This window comes from Labrus bergylta, chromosome 18, assembly GCF_963930695.1.
Source record: "Labrus bergylta chromosome 18, fLabBer1.1, whole genome shotgun sequence".
Classification (NCBI taxonomy): domain Eukaryota; kingdom Metazoa; phylum Chordata; class Actinopteri; order Labriformes; family Labridae; genus Labrus; species Labrus bergylta.
This window is the reverse complement of record NC_089212.1, coordinates 6,966,359-6,986,829: the sequence shown is the minus strand read 5'-3', so window position 1 is coordinate 6,986,829 and position 20,471 is coordinate 6,966,359. Positions and strand designations below refer to the sequence as shown.

At 43.1% G+C, this 20,471-nt stretch overlaps 1 protein-coding gene across 1 annotated transcript in view; it reads right to left on the bottom strand.

Annotated features, from left to right (window-relative positions):
- The window catches only part of clmna (calmin a), a 39,933-nt gene extending 24,127 nt beyond the window's left edge, over positions 1 to 15,806 (bottom strand). The window contains exon 1 of the mRNA XM_020641261.3: positions 15,371 to 15,806. Coding sequence (XP_020496917.2) covers positions 15,371 to 15,455 — 85 coding nt within the window. The 5' untranslated portion in view covers positions 15,456 to 15,806. The remainder of the gene's footprint in view (positions 1 to 15,370) is intronic.
- Between the last annotated feature and the right edge of the window lie 4,665 nt (positions 15,807 to 20,471).

The window sequence follows — 20,471 nt, the reverse complement described above, 5'->3', positions numbered from 1 at the left end:
GGTAATTTAAGATCGTTTTAAAGAGGATTATAAAATCTACAGACAGCCACTGAAGGTCGATGTACTCGGATCAATTACTCCAGAAACATTATGATCAATAAAACGATATAAAGACCTCATCATGCAAACAATGAGACAATTGAAATGGAATAAAGCCAAACCCACAAGTGTTTTCTGAGTTTACATATTCATACATATTCATACGATGTAAAAACCAAGGCAAAGTCCCATTCTCGTTCCAGATCTAGATCTAGATCCCCGTCCAAATTCAATGTCATACGACATAGCAGCGGTTTAAGTGTCTTGCCCAAGGACACATCAGACATGTGGAAGCAGGAGCTGGGGATCGAACCCTCGACCTTCCTGTTTAGAGATGACCAACTCTACCACTGAGCCACAGCTGCCCCACAGCAGGAAGCCTCTGACCGAAGTTCATTCACAACAATATCAAATCATGAAACAACTGTTCACACTCTCATTAATGCTGATGTGAAATTCTGAGAGTGATACATCTTTTAAACGAGGTCAGCTCAGGTCATTTTTTGGTGTTTTTATTGCTGTCGTCTCATGACTAGCATCATAACTTCCTGTTGGAAGGCGTCCATGAAGACTGATAAATGCTCCAAAGAGCCATTTGAAGTATTTCATGTGATTGTAATAAAAAGTGAAAGATAAGACGAGAGCCAGTCAGCACCTGCAGCAGCGTTTCCTCACAGGGCTTATCTGTTTGAAGGGTTAACCTTCCTGCTCTGGTCTCATGACCCACTGAGGTTTAAACACGCTTGGCTCGGAGCGTTACGTCATCACTGAAACCACGAGGCGGGATAATGAGCAGGTAGGACGTCCAGACTGTCCCGTCCTGTCTGTGCTTCAGTGAGGGGATTTACAGCCGTGCTCATCTAACATCCATCAAACACTCTTAACGCTCTCGTTCAGTGATGAACAGATCAGAGAATCTGCAGAGGTCCAAAACCATGTCAGCGTTACTCAAACAGTAAATCTGTTCTAAACCGTCTCATTTCTAAGAATTCAACAAATTTCCGAGACGTTCTTCCTCTGAAGCATCTAGTTTTAGTTGCACAACAGAAACATGATCCTCGCTGTGATCTGGTCAGCATGTTTGTGTAAGTGATGGTCAGTGGCCGGAGGAGAGTCCTCATCCTCGTGTCGTTGCCCCCTAACCTCACAAACTGTTTCTTATCTTAGCCCACACACCAAGAAGGACAGCATGCTTTGTTTCCTGCTGTTTCCTTTTAAAAATACTTTATAACCATCCGTCAACAGCAGCACTGTAAGTCCTTCAGTCAAGCCATAAGTACTTACATTTAAGATCTACTGAGAGCTCCTTTGTGCACAGGAACATCATCCTTTTAATGTCTATCATCACAGAGTGCTCGACTAAACGATAAGGGAGTTCGGCACAAACAAGCTGAGGGTTTACCAGAAGATAAAAGCTCCTCGCTGCAGGTTTAATGACAGAATAATGTAAGGATGTAATGGGTTTCATGAGTGTGGGAGGACTGAGGATCCATCAGAATATAAAAAGCTTTCGTTATCAGCTTGAAACACTTTAAAGGCATCTCCATGGAGGCATCAAAAACAAGTTTACATGTTAAGTAACGCTGCCTGAGGCTCATTAATCATTCGTACATGTCAGTCGGGATGCTTCAACACCAAGCTGAGTGTCTGGGTGACGCCTCATAACAACACAAAGGCTGCTGGAGAAGTCTCAACTCGAGTGGTGATGATGTAATCAAAGGTGATTTATGGGGTATATTCAGCACCTGAAGTCATCAAAACAATACAATCTCTAGGTCACATGTTTCAGCCCCGGAATACATCCTGCACCAGCCTTTCTTGAAAGGTCGAGTGTGCGACATATTACCCATAAATATAAAAGAAATCAATATATCAATACTATCTGAGTCATGACTGTCTATAATGAGTGAGAAGCTCGTGTCCCGCTGGCTGTGTTGTTGTCAGAGTCGTGTTTACATGAACGGGACGGCCGGCTCCTCCCCTTGTGTATAAAAGCTGTTTTAGTCAAGAACTAGAGAGAAGAAGAAGAACATACTCACTGATTATTTGGATGTTGCTTCAGCGTTTTTAGATCACGGTCATTCCGTTTGGATTTACATGCAATGTGAAGCTACGAGCTAACCAAAGAGTGCTAACATGAGCATGCTAACACAATCCAAGGACATGTTTTGTCTGTCACTTGTGCTCAGGAAGTGAACTGGCACCTCTCCAGCTACCAGACCAATCTCCAGAGGTGGTCCGCACCAGGGGACACTCTGGTTCCCATCCCAAGTCCCTACAGGCTGAACTACTGCCGCCCCACACTATTCACACTAAATATAACCTCACTGTGAGGGCCGAAGTATGTTCTGAAATCAAAGTATGCTAAAAATGCCCGGCAGTATACTGGACAGTCCAGAACTGTTTTAAGTGTAAAACGGGAGCACACTGGTTACACTAAACTGCTTCAACATGCAATGCAGCTCTCAGTTTATCCAATGACAGAGCTCACCAACTAGCAAAATATAAGTAACTGTACTGTAATATATTTGATGATGTCAGATTATTTAAAAATGACTAAGTAGCTGTATTAGTAATGAACAGCTGTTTGTTGTATGGTCACACCAGCTTGATAGCTCTCTTATCCACTGTAGCTCAGACTAGATCAAAGTCACCTAACTCGTAGTTTTGTATGTTGTTAAAGGTCCCATATTATGCTTTTTCTGGTTTTATATGCTCTTTAGTGTGTTTTCCATGTGTCCTGTGCATGTTTAGGCACATCTATGTGCAAAAATTCAAAGTCTGCGGAAATGCGACTTCTCCTACGTCCTCCTGTTAGCTGTAGCATTAGCCGCATGTAATGCTCGGTTCTAGCCTCCCTGGAAGAAAAATTGCCAGTGTGACGTCATTGTCAGTGTGACATCACTGATCTAAGCCCATTGGCTCGTTGTGGCAAGCACTGCAGCTTATGTTGCAAGCCCGTTAACTTCTGTAGCACGCCCACGATATGCCGTAGCCTGCGGTAGCACAGTAGTGCTAAGGTGCTAATGTTTATGCTCCCCTCGGACGGAGCCAGTGGCTGCATTCCCAATATGGTAAAAGAGGCGGGACATTTCCGAGAACCATGCTGACCAATAACGACAGAGCGGATCGGCAGACCAATCAGAGCAGACTTGGCCCACGTGGGGTCTAACAGTGTGGGCTCAGCAGAGTGTAGCTGACTGACTCAGAGCGTAGAGGGAGCAAGGAGGAGCAGTACATGAAAACAGACACTTTTTTTGGACTTTAGCTATTGTGAACGTAGGTACATAGATTAAATATAAGAACCCCAAAAAGGGCATAATATGGGCTCTTTAAAGGCACACTAATGGTCAGGTTACTATGCAGTATATAATCTGTGAGTGTGTAGTAGGCAGTAGGCGTACATGTTGTTTCGGTTTCAGACACAGTCTCTGACATGTTGGCTGTTCATATTCTGTAAAGTACCTTTTGTTGAAGCCTGCTTCCACCTCAGGACAAAAGTTGTTTCCATAGTGAGCCGTCAGCCAGGAGAGATCCAAAGCCATACCTAGTATCTCTCTCATCTAAATATAGGGTCACTTCTGACTCTCATGAAAACCACTATGATAGTATCTGAACCAGCGGTTGACTTTAAGGTGAATACATCCCCTTCTCATTTCTGTGGTTAAAAACTTCATATTCAACAGCTGGTAAAAGGTGAAGCACACGTTAGCAGGAAAACAGATTTCTGGCTCCAAGAATCCCAAAAACAAGACTTTAAATACCTGTGGATGATGTCTTTGAGTTTCTGAGAACTTCAATAAACCGAGTGTGATTTCATCCTCAGAAGAATGATACAACCCCGATTATTAAGGTGACGTGTGTTTAAAGTGACGGCAGAATAAAAAGATCTCCTGAGCCCTTCTACCTGACTGAAAAACACGGCAGACTTAGAGACAACACAAAGGGATTAGAGCTCAGTGATCCCTCAGATCAGATCAGAGAGAACGCTCCTGTCTGAGAGCTCAACACAGCTCACGCTGTCTGATGTCATCCCGCAATAAACACAGTGCAGATTACACAAACCTGCAGCTTTTTCAAACCAAGATCTGGGGGGGGGATTTAACAAATAAGCACGCGGAACACCTGAGGACGAGGATCAACTGAAACTACGGGAACACGACCCAAAGTTTATAGAGGAGGGCTGGATTTGGATAGAAAATAAATGTGTTTCAAACAGGTGCTCGAAGGTAAACGGAGCATTGTGTGTGCTCTTCAGAAACTGCTGCTCCTGGTTTGAATAAGAGGAAAAACATAAGCACGAGGAAAGCATGAAAGTATTTCTGACTGTGAGGGGAAACAAAGTGAAACATAAGGAGTGAGAGACTCAGCAGCTCACACTGAAGTGCTGCAAAATTGAAAAGCAATCCCTGGTGGGTGTGTGTGTTATTTAGTTTTTTCTGTACCTGCTCAGCGAACATCCTGGGGGGGGGGCTGCAGGTCAACCTGAGAGCATCGTCTCTTAGTGGTGAGACACACGGCTCTCTGTCTTGGTTAACCCTTTGAAGTCAACTGTGCTTCAGAGTTAGCGTTAGCATCGAGCACCATCTGTGAGCAGTGGAACCACCTGCATCTCATTAAAAAAAAAAAGCAGCCTCCACCACCGCTCATAGACTGGAGAGACAAAGACAGAGCGCCCGCCAACCCCAGGCTTATATAACCCACGAGGAGGTTTATCTCACAATATAACCACTGACCTTTTAAAAAGAGAGGCGAGGTATTTTTAGAGGGGGAAGTGGGCATTGTGTTCGAAAAGGAGCTTCTCTTAAGACCGGTTTCTGAGCACTTCTCAGGCTGCAGGTTCACAGGTAATTACTGTGTAAAGACAGAAAGAGCTAATCTGCACAAGACAAGAGGAATTTATGTCAGCTGCAATGTGACAACAGAAAATTACACAGTCAACTTACTGTTTGCTTGGGGGTGGTTGGTATACCGGAGATGTCACAACTCGAGTAAAGACTGAAAAATATTTAAAGCATCTTGTTGCTGATGAAGGCGGCAAGAAACTATTATTTCCACAACGAATGATCTGACAACTGTTTTCTTGATTAATCAATGTGTCGTTTGGTCGATGAAATATTTGGTCTCACATATTCTGTTTTTTTTAACCACCTTGGACTGGCTGCGACAGAGCTCATTTACATATTTAAAGGTACAGACACAGAAACAGCCTGTTCTGAGCAGGGCTGAAATAGAGGGGTTTATAGACATGATCAAATACAGGATCAGAGTGGATTTAGAACAAGAAACTTCACAGACATGTTTTGGGGAGCTCTGAGACTGAATGAAAAGGAGGAGAATATGTAACCTTTAACCCCATTCAGCTCCATCTTTAATAAGTTTGAGCTTGTGGTTTTGCTACCTGTAACTTATTCACTTCTTGTCTGTTTGCTAAAGGTATGTGATGTTGGATAATGTTAGCTTACATTGGAGTCCTTTGTCTGTAAATTAACTCAAAGATTCTTCAGGACTTTGTCACCGAGCACGTTAAGGCGTTCAATCACTGCAGGGCAGACGGGGAACCGTATCTCCCAGCTCTAAAGTCAAAAGAGATGATGTATCCTCAGGTCCTGATTTGAAAGCAAAGAGGAGACTTTATGAAAGACTTTATGGATCCCTTCAGTCCCTTCTGTGCGGCTCTTTCATCACCTCCCCCTCACAAACCAGGTGCTTACTCATCATCTGTGTGTTCATCATGTGAACTGTCAGCCCACACATCTGCACACCTACACTGAGACAACTGGGACACTTTATAACCCAGGTTTTCAGTTTCAGTTCCCTTACATAGAGAGGAGGATCTTATAGGATCGGAATGTAGACACAGGTAGATTTACTCCATAAAGTTGCAGACTGTTGGATTTGATTTTGCTTCTTAAATATATATCTTCTTTTGAACCACACGTACAGTATGTGTAGACAACCTGCTGATATGTACAAGGTGTGTGTTACTGGCGGATTCCTCTAGAGGGAGAACTACATAAATTAGAACGCGTACAACATCATACATAGTAGAGATTCTGGATTTGGACGGTGAAATGTAAACAAACATGACGCCCCTCGAGGAGGTTTATCTAAAGGTAATTCTAAGATCACGGCGATAGTTGCAGACTAGATCTAGTTACTTTTCTTCAAAACTTTCCTCCATTGATGTAGCGGCTCTCAGGTGGCTCCGAGGTTGTCACATCCGCTCTCATCACCATACAACCCTACGCTGCTCCTAGGGGTTATATGCATATTGCACAACCAACGCTCTAAAAGCCACTGCAGGATACACAAGGCTGATGTCATGTGTTCATGTACCTGTTTTTTTTTTTTTTATTAAGCTTACACAAGGAATTAGACAGCTCTTCATTTTCTTTCATTGAATCGCTTTAAAATGTTTTATTAATAATGGACCCAGTACTTCAAGAGTAATCCATCCTCCCATGACCATGAATATCTGCACTAGCTGCAGGCTGATATTTCCATACATAGAGGCACTGGGTGATTTTAAGTCAGTTCTTTTCAAGTGTTTCTGAATAGGCTGATGGATGAGCGAGTTGCTCTTTGAGAATGAATGGAGAGAGAATGTGAAAGAAAACATAAATCAAAGATGAACCTAAACAACAAATCTGGATAAAACTCAGCAGGCGTGCAACAGAAGTTAAAAAAATTGCCTTAAAAAAAAGTCAATCTGAATTTGACCCATTTATTAAATTAAACCCTGAAGCCCTCCGGCTGTTTTGACCTCAATCTTCTGCTAATGAACCAAAAATGGAGGTCTGAATGTGAGGCGGAGAGAGACTCTCTGAGCGACTTCTCCGTGGACTGAAACCTCAGCAGAGACGAGCAGCAGCAGCTGCTTTGTTTAAGCAAATTAATATTACATGCAAAGTCTGGAACTCTGCAGGCAGCTGCAGCTTCTGTTAGCCCTCTCCTTTCCACTCGGAGCTAACCTGTTTGTAGAGCTTCAGTCGATCCTTTGAGAACCTCCTTTCATCATATTGTCTTTAGCTGCTGGCGTTTCTGAGGAGGCGCTGCTGGAAGCTTAAGTAATCAAGTTAAGACTTAAGTGTCTAATTATAGTTTGAAATGAAGTCAGATGGTCTTTATGTTGAATATTTTGGTAAATGTCACCATAACATCATCGAGGTCGTCATGTCAAACCGTTGTAAAAGGAGAGTAATACCTACCTTCGCTGTCTAAAGCCGTTTTCACACATGCACTCCTGAAAATATCTAGATCATTTCAGGAGGAATGCTCTAGATATTCTCCTGACCTGGCTGCTCCTCACAGCGGGAGACTATCCCTGTCAGACGGGAGGGGGGGTCTACTGAGGTAAGACATGCGGAAGTGGCATCACAGTCAGATTGCATTCTGCCCATTTTTCTTTCCGGACAGATTTTTGACCTGCACGTGCTCGTTGAAACACTCGTGAACAATACTACTTTCACAACAAACAAAAACCAAAAGGATTTCAATTCTACGATCTAGACCCGCACCCATCAATACAGTCTGTTGGAGCCCAAGGAAAAAATGTATTTGGGCCCCTCCATCTAGCATTCATCCCCTCATGTCCGTGTCCCATCACTTCCTCTTTTTTTCCACTTCTAGAAAGCTGAGTAACTGTCTTCAGAGATCTGGTGGTTCATTGTCTTTAACGTGCTGTAAGAGCTACTCTGAGCTCTGACATGTTTCTGAATCCCTCTGACAACCAAAACAAACCAGTGTAGACTGGTTAGTTGGACGAGTGCGCGTTAGGACTTATCCCCCCCTTACTGGGCCAGTAAACAACTTCTCTAATGGTTAAGATGGTTTGTGAATACAGCTTTAAGAGCTGCAGTATGTGGAGGAGAATCTGCCCACAGAGCAATCTGTGAGCATGCAAAATGATTTCGCTAGCAGCATCAAGCTTTAGGGAGGGAGCTGTGACGGTGTGTGTGTGTGTGTGTGTGTGTGTGTGTGTGTGTGTGTGTGTGTGTGTGTGTGTGTGTGTGTGTGTGTGTGTGTGTGTGTGTGTGCTGCCTCGTCACAAATTCTGCAGCTACTCTGTAAAATTGAGCCTTGGGGTGGGGGGGGGGGGGTTAAACACAGAAAGCTTATTTTCTGAGAACCAATGAGCATCTGAAAGTGTTTATAAAAGCGTTGCTGCAGGAACAACTAAAGGAGGACATTCAAAAGGGATGAGGAGTTGAAGTAGAGAGAAGGGCCTTTGTGTGTCACCACCCCCCTTAACCTCCAGAACATCACAGAATAGTTTGTGAAGGCTGCGTCTCCTGGAGGTGGAAGGACTGGGCGCACGTTCAAGAACGCCGCATTGTGCCCGATGTGAGCGTCAGAGCCGAGCTGTCACTGCTGCTTGCAGACAGTCTGGATCAGACGAGGAGAGTCAACAGATCTCAAAGGGGACAGGGTGAGGAGGTGGGGGTCTTTTGTTTGGCCTGTCTGAACTCTGCCGGGCACACCGCAGGTCGTGTTCAGCACGGTGTTTTATGGGGAATCCTTCACACGTTTTGTTTTTTTTCTGGAGATTAACAAATTGCCTTGTTATGAATGTGCGCTATACAAATAATGATCGATTGATATTATTTTAGTTATCTTCCACATGTAGAGTAGATTTAAAGAGAATCTGCAGAAGGAGAGGCTGAAGCTGCCCTGTTGTTAGTATGATGTTTTGTGCCATTAATGTACTGTAGAAGAAGAGTGTGAAACAAGGCGTCGTCATCAAAAGCGCTGAATGTAAGAAATTCTTTACATGAAGGAAAATAAATGAGGTCAGCTGAAATAAACGCTATCAGGGGATCCTGAGCAGCCGACATGTACATATAGACGGATAGTGACTGTACACACCTTTCCTACGGCTACACATGAAATCACCACCTCAAACATCCAGGTGAGAGGAGACCAGATAAACACCCCTCTGTACAGACTCTTTTAATGATTAAAAAACTTCACGTCACTGAAGGCTGAAGCTCAGGGTCAGGTCCAGGCCGGTACACCACGATCCGTGCACTTATCACAAACCAACACCTGTCACTGTTTTCAAGGCTTTTAAAACTGTTCTGTTCTACGTTTTCGGTCAGAACATTCTTTAAATAGAAACTTTGTGTAACTTGGCCTCGCTCTCCATAAACGTTTCCTCACATCTCAGACAAGCTGTAACCAAGAGACGGTCCAAACACAGTCCAAACCTGTGAGGTCTCATGTTTATCCTGCTCTATTTCGGTCTCCAATCGAATTAACCTCAACATGAATTCTTGATTCTTTGGTCCATTTACTCCTGTATGTATTCACCTCAATCGCCCAAAACTGGCCTCTAGGGTTCTGAGCATGCTCCACAGTTCCCTTGCAGGACTTTGACCTGGAAGTCCAACGGTTTAAACATGAAGAAGAACGCCGGGATCATCACGGCACAGAATACAAAATGTGCAGAGCTGTAAAGTCTTCCATGTTTTCACCACCTTATTTGCCTCTATGAAGGTTTATTCTCTGGTGGGTCCACTGCCCAACAGACCTGTAGTATTGCTTAATATGTAAATTATGTAACCTGAAACTTGTTTCAGACATACAGACAGTTTGCTGCTTGCTCACTTGTTTTTCCATAATTTGGTATGTGGCGTTGTAATAGTTGAAATTCTGGAGCGTACCTTTAAGACATCCTTTGTTGCTTAGTTACTAGGGGAGTGACGTCACTAGATGGCACCTTGTTTTCATCCTTGAAGTTTAGATTGAGCGACTCTTCTGCCATGGACGGTTGTCTGTAATAAACCTCCAACTTTCCTTTTGCCTCTCAACTCAACAGTGACGCTATTGCGCTCATACTCATGATACTCATGATAAAATAGTATCCGTACAACCGGGATTCATGAGGTTGACGTGTAGTTTGTAATAAGCGACCAGCATTGTGGAAACCGCAGACACGTGTGGTTCTGCACTTTTGGCAAACAAACTCTCTCCAACACTCTCCAAAACAGCGCTAACCAAGAGGCACGGACCCTGATTGTTACAATGTGACAGGTCAACAGGAAGAAGGTCCAGCAGTAATTAGCTGAGAGGAGGAATACCGCCACCTACTGTAGAGGAGTTGGACTTCTGTCAGTAAATTGATTCTCCTTCTGTGCTTGTTTTGGGACCAGGACAGTAGTCCAGTTTAATGGCCTGATGGTAAAAGCTCCACTTAACTGTGCATGTCTGTTTTAATTCATAAAATCCAGCCATCCATATATACCTCATAATTCACTTTTTTTAGTCTACATCTGTAAATTTTGTAATTACTGTACATAGCACAGACTCTTGCACTTTCTGCTTATTTGCACTTCTGGTGAGATGCCAAACCTCATTTCGTTACTCTATACTTGTATATGTGTAATGACAATAAAGTTGAATCTCATCTCTCATCTCATCTCAAAAGTGAGATTTAAACCAGACCAGAGCCAAAATCAATCCAATTAGTTGTCTGCCCATTTTGAAATTGGAAAGTGTCTTTGGAGCAGCCACAGCCAAGCAGGAGTTGAGAGTCTCAAGTTCCAACCAATTAGAGAGCATTTCCCTCGTGCATCACACATTATGGTCCGCTTGTTATTGTACACGTGTGAACACAGGGTTATGATTTTTTTCAGGACATAGAGTTGGGATAATGAGATCCTAGATTTTAAATAAAGGTTATGTTAAAAATCTGTACTCGTGGACATGAAAGTGTGCTTCAAGTGAGAGCAAAAGATACAACACACTTTGGTACGTATTCTCTCAAAAGTCTCTGTGCCGGGGCTAAAATAACCTTGATGACATCATCAGACTGGCGCGGTCATCGGAAAATAATCAACCAGTTTAAGACCATCCAATGAGTCCTGTTTCAACCTGCAGAAAAGACCGAACACCAGCTCAGCTACCCAGAGAGAAACCTGCATGAGGTGGGAGGCGGTGTGTGTGTGTGTGTGTGTGTGTGTGTGTGTGTGTGTGTGTGTGTGTGTGTGTGTGTGTGTGTGTGTGTGTGTGTGTGTGTGTGTGTGTGTGTGTGTGTGTGTGTGTGTGTGTGTGTGAGCTGTGTGGGCAGTGTGATGTGGGAATGTTGCTCTCAGGGACTCGCTGCTGTAACGCAGAGGGAGCTCTGCTCTCGTCTCATCGTGCGTTATGTAACAGCCCCGGGGGCCGTCGGTTTAGAGCGCTCGCTGCTCGCCCAGCTTCACAGAATCACAGCCTCATCAGACAGCTCCGTCTAGTCCCTGAGTGTCACAGAGGATAAGGACGAAAGGCACTGAAACTTCTGCAGCTCTTCCAGAAGCAGAGTTAAGAGGAAAAAGCTTCAGGCAGCGATGTCGCCGTCAGGCAGCGATGTCGCCGTCAGGCAGCGATGTCGCCGTCAGGCAGCGATGTCGCCGTCGTGCAGCGAACATGCAGAGAGAATCTGCTGCCTTCTCATTAGAGCACAGACCCCTGCAGAGACTCCAGCAGAGGGTTCTGCTGCAGTCAGTTTATCACAGTCTTATTGGCTGGACACACACTAGCTCATAATAACTCTGTCCAACCAAATGTAGACTGCTCCTGCAGCGTGATGTGTTGGATTAGATGTGACCATTTCTTTACACTACGGCGAGGCAATAAAACTATTTGAAAGCAGGATCATTACTCAAACTGTGTTAATATCATCAATCAACTTTGGACTTTTTTACGATATGCTGAAGTGGTTAAGTGACGAGTCAAACGCTCTTTAAGAGTGAGTGGATACAGACGATATCATGAAAGGAGAAAACAAATCGCAGAATCAAGCTCTGCAGGTTTGTAAAAGCATTTCTTATCGATGGCACCTTCCAGAACATTTCAACCTCTGTGTGTGTTTTTAATGACTCAAGCCAGGATTGTGTTGTAATTCAAAGTTTTCTGTTTCCAGGGCAACGGTTGCCCACCAGGTGTAATAAGACCCACACAGTCCACTGTGATCACCTCGTGTGTTGTTTTTGGCACACGGAAGGAGAAGGAGGGGGGGGCACTTCATCTATCTTCATCCAGTGAGATCACATTTCATTATCATAAAGAACATCTTCATAACCTCGACAGTGAGTGAAGGGAGCAGCAGCACATTGATATGTCTGATAGTTATGGAAGTTATGAGGAAGAAGTCATGCCCACACACTTGCTCAAATGCCACAAAAAGTTTTAATTTGTCACAAAAGGACGTTGAAATTAATTCAAACTTTTTGTGGAATCTGAGCCTCTCTTCTTCCTCAGTCTGCTGTTTTCACGCGTGTGTCGATTCCCTGCAGAGAGGGTCGTATTTGATCTCCCGTTTCTCTACTCATGACATGTGAACGGGTTTAAAAAAATGTTTTAGACTCATCTGTTCTGATTATTTCAAGGCAAAGAGTCCAAAGTAATGTGGAGATAGCATTTTCAATATGTCGACTGCCATCGTTGGGCTTCATGATAATGCCTCTTCAGGGACCAATGGGTGACATCACAGAGACTACATCCATGTTTTATACAGTCTGTGTTTTAAACTTGATGGATTCTGCAACCTGCAACTTCAGAGGCATGGTAGAAAGAGTGATGTATTTTTATCGTGTTAATCAGAATGGTGTGGTTGCATGGAGTCCTGCAGGCCTTGTTATTAACACTTCATCATACCATCTTGTTGTTAGAACCATCCTCCTTCTGCCAACACATAAAACACAGCGGTGGTTTGAGTGTACGAGCCGAGGAGAGCTTGTTGCCTGTTGCAGTGTTTGGGTTGATCCCTGTTCGAGCTGAACAAAGCTTTCATTCTCACCACGGCTCATTAAGTCAATTACTTCCACTTTAAAGAGCAATTGTTTAGTCTGCTCCTCTAATCTTTCCAAAGCCGCGTTTGGCAGACTGGCAACACTTAAACTGTAATACATGATTCACAGGTTCACTCCAGTTCAAAACTAAAAGTCAAGACAATCTCAGACTCCTGAAATATATCTGATATGTTGGTCTGTATCCCTGCAGTCTGCGCTGTGTGCAAAAATGTGTTTGCACATAAAAGGCCTTCAATGTTACTGAAAGGAGCAATATGTAAAACCCTAGTGTTTAACACGGGTACTGCGGTCCAAATTCGAAACATTGAAGACTCCTGTTTTATCTCGCCCCCTCCTCTCTAGAGTCGATGCTCACGCAGGTTGCCATGACACTGAAGCTTCAGTGTTTATCCAGCTCTGCATCGGTCTGTAAACCTTTCTGTGTTCTAACCTCTCTCCATTTTTCAAAAGCATCTCCAATATTGATCCTAGTTTGAACACGTTTCTTCTCGTGGAGCTTATTAGAAACATGCAGAGGCTTTTGAGGTCGGGTACAATCACTTCTATCTGAACCACTTCTCTTGCCCGCTTCCATCACTGCAACACCTGTTGACCTGATAACTGCTCTCATATCTGACAAACCGAGGGGCGTCCAAAACGGCCGTGTGGGGGTGTCTTAAAACCGCCTACCTTCTCTGGTCCAAACAAATCCAGAGCATTCAGGACCAGAATCTAAAGTTAGAAGGAGGACATACTGGCTGCTGCATTGTTGTCAGAGAAGTCAGCACTTCAACATATCATGTTTCCTTAATGTCTGATCAGATAGTAAGGTCACTTTATCATTTAAATCAGTAGATATCTTACATATTGCTCCTTTAACCTTCCATGCAAAAAGAGATCACTTCATCATCCCACTAATGCAACGTGCACGAGACGTGGTGGCAGTTTTACAGAAAAGCCAGTAGGTGAATATAAGCTTTAATAACAGGAAAGGAAAAAAGCAGGGGGATTATATCAGAAACCTGTGAACAGTGAACATGGGGATCATCCTGGTTCTCTGTCAGTTTGCTCTCACAGTCTTACAGGAATAAATCCACTGAAGAGGCAGAGAACAATTTGTACACCCACAGCAGCAGAGAATAGAGCAGCAGAGTGATGCAGCTTTGTAGCAATGTGGGCTGTTAGTGAGGAGACAGTCAGGGAGCATCAACAGCTCGCACAGATTCAACGATTGGGAAATCAGGGCCCATATCAGGGACAATGTTTGAAATACAAAATGAGCAGATTGCTGATTCCAATGTTTGCATCATGACTTTTTTTGGGGTGTAAGACTCCCACAATGCCTCCATCTTCTCTCATGTTTGACAATGAAAACAAGTCAGAGTTTGTTCAACAGGTGACTCCATCTGCCCAATAAAAAAACCTCTTCACTGAATCAGTACTTATGTGTCCTAGATGTCAACATTAAATTGATGTTGCACAACAAATAAACATCGGTTACTGATTATTTGCCAATGTGGCAATTTCTGTCAACAGGCCCGATATCGTCTGAAAGTTGAAGCGATGCATCCCTGAGAACTCACTGTCACTCTCCTAATTCTCAAACATCCATCTGTTAGATAAATCAACAACATCTCCTCTCCTCTGCAGGTACTTTAGAGGAGTTCTAGAGGAATTTAAGGTTTATAATTTACGGCATTAGGAGGCAAAAGTGATTTGGTAACATTGCTGACGACCAACGCAGAGTTACAGAGTCATAGTTTATTTTCAAAAGATGTGTTTCAATTTGCTTTGAATAGAAAGAAAGACTTGAACTCAACCTGCACATCACAGCGTGAAGAGGACTTGAATGACCTGCAGGATGTTACTGATCTGATGCATGATGGACAATCAGCTGTCCAAGTTTCTCATTCTGTCCCACAAGCGACCATAAAGGAAGGACACAGCCCGAGGAAATGAACGTCTTGATCATTTTCATGAGTATAAATGTTGCAATTTCTCATCTACACCATTATTCTCTCTTTTTTTTTTAAAGTGTGTTTTATGAATGTCTGTTACTTTTCATCTTCCTGCAAGTATCTCTTTTCACTTCTACTTTCAGACTCCACTAATAAATGAAGTTGTTTATATCAGCTGCACATCGTTTGTCAACACAAAGTAACCTTCAGGTCTTTTTTAACAGCACTGGGGGTCACAGAGCCTCCAAAGGAACAGACTCTGTTTACACTTTGTTTTTACGCATGAAGCTGCACACTGGCTCCAAAGCCTCCATACAACAGTAGTTTGAGTTTAAATAGTTAAACTCCAGAGTGTAGCCTGAAGAGAGCAGTGGAGTAAACCCAGATCTATTTGAGAGCTCGGTGTGGAAAGTTTCGGACTCGTGACTGCAGAGAAACCTGGTCCAAAGTTCTGAAATCAGAAAGTGAACGCAGCTGAAAGTCGCTCTCTGCACTCACTCAGTCCTGCGTGGAGGTTGTGCATGCGTGGCCAGGCCACTCACCGCACCACACTGTTATCAAACAGCGGGGAAAACAAGAGGAGAACCGGGATGCTCTTACCTTGCAGGTTTTGCACCCGCATGTCGCTGATCTGTCCGATAAATTCCTCCCTTTCGAACCAGTCCTCCCACTCGTGTCCGGCCATCTCTGAGCCGCGGAGAGTGCAGGAGTCCCGGGCAGGATCAGTCAGAGAGCTCCCCCCCCCCGGCTGGAGGAGGAGGAGAAGCGGCTCTGCTGCAGCGGGCAGGCGGGCACTCTATTGTCCGACCCGCCGACGGAGAGCCATGCAAGCCGGGAACACGGAGACAAGTAACGGGACGGGTTCACTCACCGACCGGTCATCTCTCTGCTGTTCACCAGGCTGTAACACCGGGACTTTGAGCCCGGACAGCGGAGGGGAAGATGGAGCTCCGAGAGGACAGCCCGGAGAGATAAACGTAGAGCGGGGAGGAAGGAGCTGCAGCACCTGGTGGGTATTTCCGAGAGGTGGGATGGAGCTGATCCAGAGCCCGCCCACTTCTCTCTCCCTCACCCCTCCCTCCGCTCGCTCTCTCTCTCTCTCTCACACACACACACACACACACACACACACACACACACACACAATCCACAACACCAGCAGATACACAAGAAGTGAAAGAAGCAGAAAGTAGAACTACAATGACATCTTTTCAATTACATTTTTTTATATTCAGTTTTTAGAATCTACGGAGCCCCTTCAGTCCCAAAAAGTAAAGAAAAAAATCTTGTGCGCATTTGTTATAATTTGTGCGCACAACATATTATCTTGTGCACACGTCTAACATCTGCATGCGAACAATATGATATAATATAATAGGTTTACGTAGGCTATAGGCTATATATATGTATATAGATATATATATATACATTTTTTCAACTTTTTGGGTCTTCGGGGGCTCTGTGGAAACCTAATATTTCAAAGGTTTTATAACCCTTAGCCACCATGTTATTTAAAACTATTGGTGTCAGATATCTAACTACAGTATTTCATTTTTATAAAACATTTTTAGAGAAATATCCTAAATGTACGGAAGCCCTAAGAGGACATACATCCATACATTTACTCTGATCTTATCCTGTTGTTTACCATTATCCTGATATATATGTGATATATGAACTGAGATCTTGAGAAAATTATCAAAATGTAAAAATTACAGGACAACAGAGAAGCATACAGTAAATGTGTAATGTGTGTCCTCTATGGGCTTCCATACAAATGATAAATTGAATATTATGTTGTGTTTTTTTTTACACTTGGTATCAAACAATCAACTAATTTGATTCTCAGTCTTTTGGGTAAGTAAGTCAAGGTTAGCTTGCTTTCTAACCATGGTAACAGATTGTTTTGCAGTTTAACAAGTGAAATAACACATAAGACAAAAAAATAGAAAAGCAAAGAGATGTTTTATCGTCATAATGAAATAATCCTGACCTGTATTATTTTAAAGTGGGAGATTAACTGCACTTCAAAAACACGATGTAAAAATAAGTAAACATGTTTTAAACAAGTGTGACCTACATGTAAAAGGAAGATTGTTCAAGTGCGTTTTTGCTCATTGAAAATATTGATAGCACACCAGGGTTTGATTTAGAAAAAAAGAAAACATGTGATGTTTCGTTCTGAGATAGTTTGGCAAAATGTGTTTCTTTAGTCAGTGCAGAAGAATTCATGTTTCCTTGAACGTAGCCTAAACTCTGTCCATCAGCTGTGATGAGCTGTGCAAACTGGATGCAGCTGAACCTGCCCGTGTTCACGCTGTAAGACTCCACTCCCAGAGTAATTCATAAACAGTGACAGGATGCATGCACTTTGAATCTATACTAGGTTTTATTTCTGCAGAGACGATGGCTTTCAGGAGGTTATGAAACAGTCATTTATTATTTATACCGAGGCGTGAGCTCCATCCACGGAGCCAGATCTTCCTCTACTCGTTCCCATGTGCAGAAAACCTCAGATTCCATTCCTGAGTTCAACGATATATCCAACAAACACAAATACAGTGTGTATACAATATATACTATATAGTTGTAACTCCAGAATCTGTAAGTGTTTATGCATTTAAACAGATAAAAGCCTTTATGGTTGGAGTTTGTTAGTCAAGCAGAGATCTTAAATCATCCTGATTCTGGACCAAGAAATGCACTTAACATGTCGCAGGTTAAAAAAATAAACCTCTGTTTACATGTGGATTGTTCTTTGATTTTTATTGCTCTTTTTTAAAGATATTTTTGTCTTTTATTGGATCAGAGATGCTGAAGAGAGACAGGAAATGTCTGGGGGAGGGAGTGTGGGATGACATGCAAAGGGCAGAGGTCAGATTCAAACCCACGGCCACTTCAATGAGAACTATAGCCTCTGTACATGGGGTGTGCAACATAACCACTAAGCTACTGACGCCCTGATTTCTTGTAGTCTAATTTGTTGATTTCACCATGGAGGCAGCTCAATGTGTGCAGCACTTATAAAAACTACAGAGATGAGTGTACATTTTAATTTCTGAATATCAAATCTCCATTAACTTTTGACATGTTCATCAGTTTCAACTCTATAAGGAGGCCGTAAGGGGACATAGGGGAAAAATGTTTGTTTCTGGCAACCTCGTATGCTGAAATATGAAGGCAATGCAGTGCAGAAGTGCAAAAAGCTGCAGTTTGTCGAGTGTCCACTAGAGGCTGGCTCCAAAAGCCCCAGAAGTCACATACACTATATAAAAAAATTCTGTTTTTACAGCAGAGATTAACATGTTTACAGCCTGGTACAAAAAATTAAATGGATCTGATCAAAACATTATTGTCAGCACAAGAAATGTTCTCACAGCTTCATTTTTGGTGTGAACTCATAACTTAATTTTTGTATTTTTTCAGTCCGTGTCCCTTTAGGGGCTCCGTAGTTGTAGGCTACTTGTACAGTATCTGAAAAAAACAAAGAAACACTTGTTTAGAAAAGATATCCTTACATTTTATCTGATTTTTTTAAATTCTGTTTTGGCAAGTAGAAGAAGAACGAAGCCCGTGTAAATAGGACTAAAAACAACTCATTATTTCCTGCAGAACTCTGCAGCTTTAGTTTTTCCTTCTCACTGAATTTATGTAAAAACTGAATGTGGACGCCGCCTCACAGTGAATGTGCAGCTGAGTAATTGCGATGTGTCTCATCCTGTGCTGCAGTCATTAAGACTGAAGCTGGATCTGCTTTCTCTACGATGTCACCACACGGGAAATGAGGATCATATTAGTGAAGCCTGTTTATTCATTTTACAAACACAGAGCCATGTTCAGATAGCGGTGTAAGACAAGGTCTATGAGAGAGGGTCGGATTTTATTTGTGTGTGTGTCCGATTCAGATTTCAGAGGTAACATATCAAAGGCGGATAAATACACATATCCTGATTTAATATGTGAAGAATACCTGCATGAAGTGCATCGGTTTAGCTCAGGGGTTAAATCGTCCGTCCCTTGTACAGATGCTATAGCCCCCAAAGACTTACATCCCCGGGTTGGACTCTGACCTTCGGCCGCATGGCATCACAGCCATCATGCTTCTGTACGTTTATATTGATTCCTCAACGTCATGTTTGTGTCCCAGTCTGTGAAGTCAAAACGCGTTATGGCGTTGCAGATCGCCGAGAGAGCACGGCTTGTAAACACACACACACACACACACACAGTGGTGCTCTCCCTCGCTGACCCTGCCGATCCCATCTCACCCCTGTAATGCCTCTCTTACTACCTCCCAGACAGCACTGGGGGGGGGGGCAAAGTCAGAAGAAAAATTCAAATGTAAAAATAAGAGTAGAGTGCAGTGCTTCATAGGTAAAGACTGTCAAAACTTTGTGTATTGTGTTTCTTTTTAGAACGAGGCAATGGTGCCATCTAATTGATTTCTGATCCATGATTTTCAGTTTATTTTGCTCTTCTAAAACTTTGGCACTGTATGCATGTATCTGTCACACTTTCCAAGCCCAACACAGTCGCAGCAGATGGCTGTGAAATAAAGTTAATTTCAGTGTTGGTCCTGCATCATCATCGACTGTTTGGATCAGGTTTAAAAGCCTTCTTCTTCTTCTGCGATTCCTATTTCTACCGACTATACGCTGGTGGGGATTTCTAAGCAATTTGTATCAGAAAGCAATGTGAACAACGCTACTACGGCCAGCGCCATGTTTCCTCTCCAGAACCGAATCAGAAGCGATGTAATATGTGATGTGTACCGAACATTTTGGTTCTTAGGACAGGCGTGTGGAGAAGGGGACGGGGCTGAAGAGTTGAAGAGTCTCTTCTATCAAAGTGATTCTTTGTCAAACTTTGCACGACAAAATCATTTAAGGTAATTTATTTTCTGTACTTTTCCATGACCAGCCCACACTCTGTTGAAATCCACACAAACAAACACCTACAGCAGTATCTACATTTAACAACACGGGAAAGAGAGAGGGGAACATTTGCATGCTGACCCACATCAGCCCTCTGTAGCAGTCAGGAGGTTATTTTCATTCTCTCCCTTAAACAGCCGAGTCGATGCACTCCTGCCCACACGTTACAAAGCAGAGGCAGATGTTACGTAAGCATTTCAAAGTGATCATCCTCCCTCTGACAGAAACATGATGTTTCGGAGGCGAAAGACCACTCAAACAACCTTCCAGTGGATCCTAATCTTTAGTGAGCTAAAAACGGCGCCGCGCCGGCCGATACCGTCAGGAGTAATCTGTTTAGAAGCCATCTGGCACATTTTACCGCGGCCTGCTGTTCTTGACAAATAATCAAATCACACAGCAAGACTTCCACCTCAACAATGTAATATCTTATGATTGCCGTCATACAATCAGCACACAACATAACTCGTCCAGCCAGTGTGCTAAAAATGGATCTGCATGTTTATCCTACGGCCGCTCTGATGTGGATTATAATCTCACATGCAGTATGTAATCACATCGCTGTGCTGCTCCCGGTGACCCGGTCGGTGTATCTGTGAGTGCATCAGACTGTAATTGCTGGTGAGGAATGCTAAGAATGCAACAGATGAGAAGAAGCCATAAAAAAAAAAAAAAAAAGCTTCAGTCTCATTATGAGTGTCAGAGGTTTAAGGAAGCTAGCTGCTAAACAACAATAACAAGGAAGAGTGATAGCTGCAAGAAGCTAA